Source organism: Tupaia chinensis, unplaced genomic scaffold (assembly GCF_000334495.1).
Source record: "Tupaia chinensis unplaced genomic scaffold, TupChi_1.0 Scaffold148874_1, whole genome shotgun sequence".
Taxonomy (NCBI): Eukaryota; Metazoa; Chordata; class Mammalia; order Scandentia; family Tupaiidae; genus Tupaia; species Tupaia belangeri.
In genome coordinates, this window is record NW_006208722.1 from 1,317,000 (window position 1) to 1,328,635 (window position 11,636).

At 54.8% G+C, this 11,636-nt stretch overlaps 1 protein-coding gene across 3 annotated transcripts in view; it reads left to right on the plus strand.

Moving 5' to 3' along the window:
• Positions 1–11,599, plus strand: part of SHF (Src homology 2 domain containing F) — a gene marked incomplete at its 5' end in the record, with an annotated part of 24,223 nt that extends 12,624 nt beyond the window's left edge. Inside the window, 5 exon segments of one of the 3 annotated variants that reach the window (XM_006170729.2) lie at positions 2,627–2,833; positions 5,900–6,040; positions 7,201–7,372; positions 7,510–7,629; positions 10,816–11,599. In XM_006170729.2, the coding sequence (XP_006170791.2) occupies positions 2,627–2,833; positions 5,900–6,040; positions 7,201–7,372; positions 7,510–7,629; positions 10,816–11,002 (827 nt within the window). 3 annotated transcript variants of the gene reach the window in all.
• Positions 11,600–11,636: the final 37 nt, after the last annotated feature.

Consider the following 11,636-nt stretch of genomic DNA (forward strand, 5'->3'; position numbering starts at 1 on the left):
TCCAGCAACTGCACTCGCCCTATGGCAGAAACAAAAACAAAAACAAACAAAAACAAAAACAAACAAACAAACAAAAAGAAGCAAGAATAGATGAAGAATACCTTTGCAGGTCCTTGGGGAGGATGACCACTGCCTCCATGACAGTCATTTTGAGGAGGAGAGTTGAGGTGGTACAGGAAGCATGTAATCAGTAAAAGCATCTAAGATAATTAGGAAGGGCAAGATTGATCTCTAGGGGGTAAGTGATCCCCAAAAGAGACTCAGCTTTGGAGAAGGTGGTGAGTTTGAAATGATGGAATGTCAAAGTGAAACATCCATAAGGCATGGAAACACATGACAAGAAACACAGATGGTAGGGTGCCATGAGGCTGGGCGCACAGTTCATGGAGTACGGGTAGGGAGAAAGGAAGGAGACCTGGCTGTGGGAGGCAGAGAGAGGCTCCAGGAAAAGAGACCAAATGAGATCAGAGAGGAGGTGATCAGAGAGGAGAACAGGGGTAGGTTAGTCAGAGCCAACGCCCTAAGGCAGGATGAGAGGAAGGTTTGTTCGGAGGAAAATAAAGCTAGTGCTGAATGTCCATGGGAGCCAAGATGAGAGAGACCAAGAGGGACGGTGAAGCGCTTGGCAGGTCTGAATGAGGTGTTTGAGTTTGCTCCAAAAAGGAAGTGGAATTCTTGAGCAAGAAGGGAACAAGACAAGTGTGGCATTTTAAGAGGATTACTGAGGCTTTGCTGTGCAGAATAGACGGAAAGAACTAGGCATAAGAAAGTGGGGTTAGCAGGCTATTAGTGGAAATTGCTAGGGTTTTAAGAGGCCAATAATTAGCATCCATTACTCCCTCTCCTGAGCTTGGAAATCATGAGAAATAGTATTGAGGAAATAGACAGATGGAGACTAAAATGCCAGCTTTGTTACTGATAAAGTTGATTGGAGAGCATTACTTAGCTATGTTGCTATAGCGGGCTTCTTCATACTTCACCCAAGAATTAAACTTGCCTACTCGGGCTTGGACAACACGGTATGTCAATAGGCCTCTGCAGGGGAGCAGGCCACTCCCTGTGCAGAGGAGAAAGAACCAGAATGTTCTTCCTCTGTGAGAGGACAGATCTGAGAGAGAGCCTTGACTGCTCTTCGTCCTTTGGTGGGGTGGGCAAGCAGAGAGCAGGGAGGAGTGTGACCCCAGGAGTATCATTCCATGGAACCCATGGGAACATGGCAGTGGGATGGAGTCATCAGGTATTGGCAGTGGACAGAGGCAATTTGGAGAATGAGGAGGGTCAGGTCCAAGGAGAACAGTGTAGTGTTCAGAAATGGAGCAAGTGAGAGGGTTGCTACCCTCTTTAGGTCAGAGGGGTGTGGACCTTGAACGTCCGGGAATTGTATGTGAAACTAGAGTGCACATTTTCTAGGGAGTAGCTCCAAAACATTTATAGGTTTTCACTGGGATCTAGGATTCCAAAAAGAGAATCACTAGCTTTGAAGAAGGTGGTGAGTTTGAAATGATAGGATGTCAGGGTTAGCAGATGGTGTTGCGGTTATGTTGCTAGACTCCCACATGGCTGACTGCAGTTTGAGTCCTGGACCCGCTGGCTTGAAAATCACGCTGGGCACATGTGCATCCATGTTCCAGATCCTGGGAGGAGACAGAAGAGAAGGGATTGCGATGTGGCCATTCCCTCCCCCAGGGGCGGGGGGGATGATTTCTCACTTTCCCTCTGTCTCCATCTCTGTCTCTCTGGCAAACTCTCATGCCCTAATGCGCCTCTTAGAAAAAGAGAGAGAGGATGCAAGGGAAGAGACCACATGGGGTGATCAGAGAGAAGACACATATTCGTGGAAAGGACTCATCAAAGGGAAAGTGTCAAGGAGGGCATGGTCAGCAGTGTGTGAGCAGAAGCAGGGTTTCTGACTGGGAAATGATACCACTTGGGACACAATGATAGAAATGGAACTGGGCAAGAAGAAACAGACTAGAGGAGGATCATGCCTCCGTTTCCTAAATGTGTAAACATTAGCTGGCCATCATGGGGTTGTGCTTTGTATTTTTTCTTTAAAGAATTATTCATTTTATTTTTTTATTTATTACTGTTACTCAATTTGATGAGAAAGAGAGAGAGAGAGAGAAAGCTGTCAAGGCCTGGACTTGAACTGTGGTCAGCCATGTGGGAGTCTAGCATCTTAGCTATCATGCCACCTGCCGGCCTCCATGTGTTGTATTTTTTTAAATTGTTTATTTGACTTTTGATTTATTATTATTATTATTATTTGCTACAGGGCACATGCACTCACCAGAGAGAGAGAGAGAGAGGAAAAGTGAGAAAGCAAGCCACCAGTCCAGGATTCGAACCCTGGCCAGCCATGTAGGAGTCCAGCACCTTAACCACAATGCTGCTTGCTGGTCCCGTGGGGTACTTGGGTGCCTATCTGTCCCTGCCTCCCTTGGGTCCCATGCTTTTGGAGGCCCAGGAGTGTTTTGAGGATGAGGTGTGCGGCTATGGAGGTTCCCACGGAACCAGGGTGTCTCCGCTGGAGGAGGCCTGGCTTGTGGCTGAGGAGCGATGCTGGAGGAGGGAGCAGGCACCCTGGGCAGAGCTCATGCCTCTTCTCCTCTGCCTTCCCTGGCAGAGATCCGGGGCTCCAAGGAGACAGCGGCTCAGCCCTTGCCTCTATATGACACACCCTATGAGCCAGAGGAGGAGGGGACCACCCCCGAGGGCGAGGTAGCCCCATGGCCACGGGAGTCCCGCCTGCCTGAGGATGATGAGAGGCCCCCCGAGGAGTATGACCAGCCCTGGGAGTGGAAAAAGGAGCGGATTTCCAAAGCCTTTGCAGGTGAGTCCCTGTGGAGAGGGCAGGTCTGCTGGGGCCCCTGAGCAGCTTTCCAGGCTCAGGAGAATGGAAGGAGTAGACCCAGGAATCCAGGAGGTCACAGGAGCAGGGTTTCAGGGAAGCGTAGAGTTCTGTACTGTAGAGAGCCGGGAGGTGGGCAGTGCAGACACTGCACTGTGTGGGTCAGGAAACGGGCATGGGAGAAGGATGAAGGTGTCTCCGTGCATCACCGCCTCCCAGAGGCCAGGAGGCTTGGGCCACTTCCATCTTTTGGGGAGTTGGGTATATTTAAAAATAAAGAAATTGCAAAACAAAAGCATAAAGCTTGTGGCATATGTTTAATACTTAGACTTAACAAAAGCAGGTGTTTACCACTTGAAACAGTGGTGTGTAACCTGAATTCTAGGGTTTGTCTCCATCTCCTGGTCTCCTCCTGGCGGGCCCTGCCAGACCAGGGCCCTGTGGCCCCAGGGTGGGTTCTGAGGGGCAGAGGGACGCTGTGGAAAAGCCCCTGATAGCTGACTCCTCTTAGAAAAAGAGAGAGAGGATGCAAGGGAAGAGACCACATGGGGTGATCAGAGAGAAGACACATATTCGTGGAAAGGACTCATCAAAGGGAAAGTGTCAAGGAGGGCATGGTCAGCAGTGTGTGAGCAGAAGCAGGGTTTCTGACTGGGAAATGATACCACTTGGGACACAATGATAGAAATGGAACTGGGCAAGAAGAAACAGACTAGAGGAGGATCATGCCTCCGTTTCCTAAATGTGTAAACATTAGCTGGCCATCATGGGGTTGTGCTTTGTATTTTTTCTTTAAAGAATTATTCATTTTATTTTTTTATTTATTACTGTTACTCAATTTGATGAGAAAGAGAGAGAGAGAGAGAAAGCTGTCAAGGCCTGGACTTGAACTGTGGTCAGCCATGTGGGAGTCTAGCATCTTAGCTATCATGCCACCTGCCGGCCTCCATGTGTTGTATTTTTTTAAATTGTTTATTTGACTTTTGATTTATTATTATTATTATTATTTGCTACAGGGCACATGCACTCACCAGAGAGAGAGAGAGAGAGGAAAAGAGAGAAAGCAAGCCACCAGTCCAGGATTCGAACCCTGGCCAGCCATGTAGGAGTCCAGCACCTTAACCACAATGCTGCTTGCTGGTCCCGTGGGGTACTTGGGTGCCTATCTGTCCCTGCCTCCCTTGGGTCCCATGCTTTTGGAGGCCCAGGAGTGTTTTGAGGATGAGGTGTGCGGCTATGGAGGTTCCCACGGAACCAGGGTGTCTCCGCTGGAGGAGGCCTGGCTTGTGGCTGAGGAGCGATGCTGGAGGAGGGAGCAGGCACCCTGGGCAGAGCTCATGCCTCTTCTCCTCTGCCTTCCCTGGCAGAGATCCGGGGCTCCAAGGAGACAGCGGCTCAGCCCTTGCCTCTATATGACACACCCTATGAGCCAGAGGAGGAGGGGACCACCCCCGAGGGCGAGGTAGCCCCATGGCCACGGGAGTCCCGCCTGCCTGAGGATGATGAGAGGCCCCCCGAGGAGTATGACCAGCCCTGGGAGTGGAAAAAGGAGCGGATTTCCAAAGCCTTTGCAGGTGAGTCCCTGTGGAGAGGGCAGGTCTGCTGGGGCCCCTGAGCAGCTTTCCAGGCTCAGGAGAATGGAAGGAGTAGACCCAGGAATCCAGGAGGTCACAGGAGCAGGGTTTCAGGGAAGCGTAGAGTTCTGTACTGTAGAGAGCCGGGAGGTGGGCAGTGCAGACACTGCACTGTGTGGGTCAGGAAACGGGCATGGGAGAAGGATGAAGGTGTCTCCGTGCATCACCGCCTCCCAGAGGCCAGGAGGCTTGGGCCACTTCCATCTTTTGGGGAGTTGGGTATATTTAAAAATAAAGAAATTGCAAAACAAAAGCATAAAGCTTGTGGCATATGTTTAATACTTAGACTTAACAAAAGCAGGTGTTTACCACTTGAAACAGTGGTGTGTAACCTGAATTCTAGGGTTTGTCTCCATCTCCTGGTCTCCTCCTGGCGGGCCCTGCCAGACCAGGGCCCTGTGGCCCCAGGGTGGGTTCTGAGGGGCAGAGGGACGCTGTGGAAAAGCCCCTGATAGCTGACTGAGGATCACGGTTCTCCTCCCCACCCACACCTGTCTACCCCAGGCCCATGCTCACCACAGACAAGCCAGAGCCCAGAGTAGGAGGATGGCTTTCCCCTGGGTCCTCCATTCAGTGGGCACGTGAAGGGCTGGAACGCTGGTAGACTTCCTGCTCACTCACCCCTCCTCGGCAAGGGGCTCATCCTAGAGCTGGACTCAGCCCTCCTCCGCTCTGCCCTCCCACCCTGGCAGTCAGACCGGGAAACCACAGGTTTCTAATATGCTTCCTGTAAAGCTGCACACCATTGAGGATGGCCGTTTATCTCCAGAAGTCTCCTTGGAGAATCAATACTGTTTGGATTGCTTAATGGGAAAATCTATGCTGGTCATTAGGAAACCTCGTTAGCAGCCCTACAGCCCCGATGGTATCACTCTTCTCAGGATGGGGAGGGGGATAGATTTCTGTAAAGCAGTTGCCCCACGTCTACGTGTTCCTGACAACCTGAGGCCAAGCTGGCCCGTTCTCACTGTCCACAAGGTCTCAGGCTGTGAGGAAAAGGAGAAAGGGAGGCAAAACTGGGGTTCCGGGAGGCTGGGGCCCTGGGCGTGGTGCTGGGAGGTGTGGGTCGCTCCTGAACCTTCTCCTCTCCTGGTCCCTTTGGGCCCGGGGGGGCTTATGAGAGGTCAAATGAAGGGGACTCATGGGGCTGGCAGAGCGAGACCCTACGTCCTGCCAGTTACCGTCTGAGCCTCCCGCCCTGGGAGGCTACCTGGTGTGCTCAGTGTTGGCTGTCTCCAGCCTCTGAGAGGCCCATGTTCTCCCCAGAAGCTGCCCTGCCTCTGCCTCTGCCCCTCCTTTCTAGGCTATCCTGTATCCTGGCTCTGGGTTTTGGTGTCTCAATCTCTGCCTCTCTCTGTCTCTTTTCCTGTCTCTGTCACTGTCTGTCTCTTCTTTCTTCTGCTACTGGCTCCAGTTGACATTAAGGTCATCAAAGACCTACCTTGGCCTCCGCCCGTGGGACAGCTGGACAGCAGCCCCTCCCTGCCTGATGGGGACAGGGACGTCTCCGGTCCAGCCTCACCCCTCCCTGAACCCAGCCTGGAGGACAGCAGCGGTGGGTCCTGTGGGCCCTTCTGGCCAGGGCGACATGTTCCTCTCACTCCTCAGGCCCTGTGGGCTTGGGTTAGAGGAGCTGAGAGGTGGGGCAGGGTTTGGAGCACCCAGGAAGGATCCCCCCCACCCTGGAGTAAGAGGGAAGAAACAAAATGTCCAAAGCTATGGGACAGGGTCTTCGAAGGGCTGCCCGTTCCTAACATACTGCCCATCGTGCCATTTTCGATCCATGCATTTGGGTGGAACTTGGGATCCTGCAGCTGTGCAAGTTCCCCTGAGGTGGGAGTGGTGCTAGCACAGGAGCTTCTCACTCCTTAGCTGAGGGGTCTGCCCCTGACCCTTGGATCTAGTGACTAAAACGCCATAAGGACTTGAATGTGCTTCAGAGACCGGAAAGAGCCCACGTGGGGAGACAGGACCCTGAATTCTTCCTCCACATCCAGTTTGGCCCAGAACGAGCACCCACGGTGGGGCGTGCACGGGTGTGAACGCCTGTCTGTGTATTTTTGCCTGAGAGTGGTGGGATTTTGCAAATTCAGGATGAAGGAGGGTGTCTGTCGCCCATGCATGTGCGCCGGTGGCTGTGTGACCCACTGGGGTCCTCCCGTGCATAGGCTCAGCCGTCTGGCTGTCCTGGTATGAGAGGGCAGAGCCCCCTACACGGGCCTGTTGGGGCAGACGGTGGGCAGCGACCTTGGGCTGGGGGAGGGGTGAGCCCACTGGCGGCCGTGGGCGGGATTAGCCTGTCAGGATGGCACCGGGGGGAATCGGATAATTGTTCTCAGATCGATAAGTCATTTCTGCAGAATGGCTTGGCAGGGTGATTTGGAGAACGGTAATGAACTCTGAGGAGGAGAAAGAAACAATATCATCAGCGCCAAAGCCACCCCAGGGGATGGGGTGGGGAAGGCAGGCAGCGGCTCCAGAGGGAGAAGCTTAAGTGGTTTCTCATGTTGTCCTTCCCCTCTTCTCCCACAGCCGGGGAACGGGAGGCCAGGGGCGGACCCAGGGCTGTGCCCCCAGAGCCATCCCATGAGCATACACTGCCCTCCTACCACAGTCCTTGGACCCATTTGGGGCAGGAGGGAATGGGGGCAAGACCCTACTCTTCCACAGGACCTCTAGGGTCCTCAGAGCCCGTGACCGATGTGTTCCCCACAGCCCAGTTTGAAGGATCGGAGAAGAGCTGCCTGTCACCTGGCCGGGAGGAGAAGGGGCGGCTCCCTCCTCGACTCTCTTCAGGGAAACCCAAGTCTGCCAAGCCCCTAAGCGTGGAGCCCAGCAGCCCCCTGGGGGAGTGGACAGATCCAGCACTGCCTCTGGAAAACCAGGTGTGAGTGTCTGTGTCCAGCTGGGGACACCCATCTCCTCCCCTCTGGGCACTGGCTTCCCTGCAGGGGACACCCACATTGGGTGGGCCTGGACAGCGAGGGACCCAGCAGAGACCCCCTTCCCCTCTCTCATCCTCAGCTGGTACCACGGGGCCATCAGCCGAACAGACGCCGAGAACCTGCTCCGGCTGTGCAAAGAGGCCAGCTACCTGGTGCGCAACAGCGAGACCAGCAAGAATGACTTCTCCCTCTCCCTCAAGTGAGTGGGGACAGCGAGTAGGGGGACACCGCCAGGGCAGGAGGGGACGCCAGTGTTCTCAAGCTCAGCCACACCAAGGAGGCCCCCAGCTCCCGTGAACAGTTGCCAGCTCTGAGCCAGGCCCTGGGATCCTGAGGTGTCTACAACTCACTCCCTGTTCTCAAGGCTCTGAGTCCTGTAGGGGAAATGGTTGGGCTACAGTGTCCAATCCAGAAGGCTCTGTCCTTACTAGCAGTGTGGCCTGGGGCCCCCTTCACCTCTCTGGGCCTCAGGTTCCTCACTAAGAAGATGGGAATAATAACATCTACCTTACAGGGAAGGGCCGAGCGAAATAATACATGTAAAGCACTTAGCACGGTACTAAGTGCTCAAAAAAGTATCACCGTCATCATCATCATTAATGGAAGCCTGAGATGTTCTAGAAGCACAGGCAGGGAATAGGATCCTAAGGGAGTCTACAAGGTGAGTTGGGGGACTAGGTCCTAGGACAGAGCTATTTCTGTTTACTCTGAGGGTGTGTGTGTGTAGGGTGTCTGAGCTTTCAAAGGGGTTATAGGCGAAGCAGGTCCCTTCCATCCCCTTGGTAACCAGGAGCTGTACCCGGTAGAGCCTGCACCCCCACGTGAGCCAGCCAGTTGGGGTGTATGCCGTTTACCTCTCTTCCCACCGCTGTTGGAATGTCTGTTCCACTCCCTTCCACATCCTCTGGGGGCATTTGAGTACCCCACATAGACTTCAAACAAATCCAGTCTGTGGAAACGTGGGAATCCTAAACCAGATACATTTGAGAGAGAATTTTTCAACTTCACTAAAAGATAATAGAAAAAGCACAAGACTATTGTCTGGTAAGCTTGACTTCTCTTCTTGTGTTTGGTAAAACTGATGGTTTGACTCTAGGCAAATCACTTAACATCTGTGGGCCTCAGTTTCTCCCTTCGCCAAATGAGTTGATACTAGATTTCTTCCAGCTCTCGCACTCTAGGAGTATATGAATTATAAAGTCAAGGGAGCATTTCAGAAAAATTCTTTTGTCAAAAATATGATTTAGGGAACTTCAAGAATGTGTATGGCTTTCAAAATTATAGTTCAGATTCATGGAGCATACCAAGCAGCATGTACACCATCTCCAAACCAACTGCTACCCTGTATGATAGATCTCTTAAAACAACAAAAACAACCACAACAAAAAACAGCTAACAGATGCTTGTGTCTTACTCAGGGCTACCAGCTAATAAAGTCCCCCAAACAGGATCAGAACCCAGCCCAGTCTGAGAAGTACACTATTCTGCTGCAGGACTCCACCCCTCAACCTGTGCCCCATGTCTGCTACCATCCAAGGTGGAGAGAGGCACCAGGAGTCTGGTTCCCCAAAGCAGAGCCCAGCAGACCCGGTCTTAGCCTGGGGAGTGAGAAGGGGAGGCAGGCCTGGACGCCTGGTCCAGCCCTGGCTGATCTGGGCCTGCCAGCTCCTGTCTGCCAGAACCTTGTTTGCATATAAATGGCTTCTCTGAAATACAATTATGGTTTCTCTTTTCTTCCCTAATGGAAGGGCTTTCACTGGTAATTAAACAGCTTCCTCAGAAAGCCATGCCAGCCCCCAGCCTTGCGGTCCAGCTGGTCCCACCCGGCCCCCTGAGGGTCTGGCAAGGGCCTGGCTGTGTCCTAATGGGCCCTTGGGACTTTGTCCCAGCGGGTTGGAAAGCACAGCTAGCCCCCTCTCCCCCAAGGAGGTGAGTGGTACAGATGGAGTCTGGGCTGTCTGGCCACTTGTTGCCCTTAGCCAGATCTCCCCCTCGAGAAGATATGATTCCCCTAGGTGGACCAGGTAGTGGGAGTCATCCCTAAATTGGGAGAAGTTGAGAGAAAGCTGGGCCTTGAGCCTGGGCTGTGGCTTAGTGCTACAGAGGCAGTAGACTGTTCTTGGCTTCCTCCTGCTGCCCACAGGGGTGCACATCTGCCTCAGGCCTTTGGCTCCTCCCTCCCGGCCATTATCTCAGCCCTGCAGATGAACCCCACAACCTGAGACACACCCAGCCCTGGGGCCCCAGGCCTCCTCCAGCAGTTTGCAAGGCTCCTAAGGCTTCAGGGCACTGTGCCCTGGGCAAGGCAGCAGGTTGGAGTTGGGGCCTGTGTTTTCCTCCCGTTCCTCTCCTCTCACCTGCAGCTGGCCGCTTCCTTCCCCACTGTGGGCCTAGACAAATAGGTCCAAGGCAGAGGCAGCCAGTGATGAAGTTTGCCAGCCTCACCTCCACAGTGGGTCCTCAGGATGGAGGCAGCCCCCTCGCTGCTAGTTCCCCTGCAGCCTCGAGGCCCAGCCCTTGTCCTTACCTGCACTCTGGTCTGCCACTGTCAAGTGCTGGTGTTTCCACCCTCCCCCGGAGGCTCCTTGCCTCTCGCCTGTGTATGTTTCAGACCTGAGGCCCGGTTCACCAAGCCTGTAGCAATTCTGACAAGTGGGGAAGTCATTCCCCACACCCTCTCTAAGGCTGAAGGCGCGTGGAGATTTAGGAGCTGGTGAGAGCTCTGAATTAGGGGGTGGGGGTGGGGGCGGTCCTGGACTTGAGGGCAGGGCTAGGTGTGTGTGCTGATTTCCTGGGCTGTAGCAGGGAGGCGGGAGAGGCAGTGGAGCTGCAGCCTGGACTTCGGATGATGTCATCCAGACCAAAGGGCTGGATGGATGAGCTGGGGGCTTGGCCCGGGGCCCAGACGGTGGGTGAGAGGGTGAAGGGACATCCCCAGGAAGAGGCAGCTAAGCATTTCTAGATTCTGGGAGCACTTCCAGATCAGTTTACCCACACCACCTGTTTGCAAGGGAGACTTCCAACCAGGACTGTCTACCCACCCTCTTCAAGGGCGTCTGTGGCTCCACGTGAGTCACCAGGAGCCCCTCACAGGGCCCCACCCACCACCCAGGAAGGGGAGAGTGGGCTGGCCCCGGTACATGGGCTGGAGGGCCGGGGTTGGGGTGCTGGCCGCTCCGGTTTCCACTTGCACACACCCTGTACACTCACAACACACACACACTTGGCACAGCCCGAGCTCTCACCACAAAGCCAGTGCTTAATGCATCCTGCTCACACCACCCTCCCTAGCCACCTCTTCCCAGTGGGCTTCCCAGAGACCACATGTGCCCTGGGGTGGGGAGGACTGCAGCCCCTACTCACCAGGGTCTTCTCTCCTTCCCAGGAGCAGCCAGGGCTTCATGCACATGAAGCTGTCTCGGACCAAGGAACACAAGTACGTGCTGGGCCAGAACAGCCCACCCTTCAGCAGCGTCCCTGAAATCGTGCACCACTACGCCAGCCGCAAGCTGCCCATTAAGGGGGCCGAACACATGTCCCTGCTCTACCCCGTGGCCATCCGGACTCTGTAGAAAGGCCGGGGCGCTGTGACAGACCCGCACCCAGCCCTGTGCCCAGCTCCCGGCCAAGGGCTGCGGCTCTTCCTGGGACATGATCTGGCAGCCCTTTCTTCCTCTTTTCCTGGGATCCTGTAGAAGCTGGAGAGTCTTAATTTATTCTAAGGGGAAGGGCTATTGAGGCCTTGGGGCTGGGGACAGAAGGAACCCTGAAAAGGAAGGCTGTAGCCCCCGGAGGAGAGGGGCTCCGGAGCGGCTGGTCTCTGGAGTTTGAGTTGGGCATCTACAGCCCCTTTCTGGCCCAAGGGCAGAGGTGGCCACCTCCTCCTCCGCCACGTTGTCCCCACTGGGAACCTGCGAGGTGGCGCAGGACGCGAGCCGTGGGGCGCACTGGTCTCTCGGCTTCCATCTCCGAACCACCAGAGAGCTCCGCCCAGGACGATGCGGGCTGGGAAGAGGCAGACCCCTGGGATGGAGACGGCATTGGGGGGTGGGGAGACAGGGCAAGGGCTCGGGCCGTAGGGAACTTGTGCAGTCCCCGGCCGCCCCGGCTCCGGGCCAGAGGCAATAAATAAACCCGATCCTGCCAGGCACAGCCGCGTCCGCGCCTCCGGCGCCGCCCCGGGGCTCACCGGGGAGGGGGGGGCGA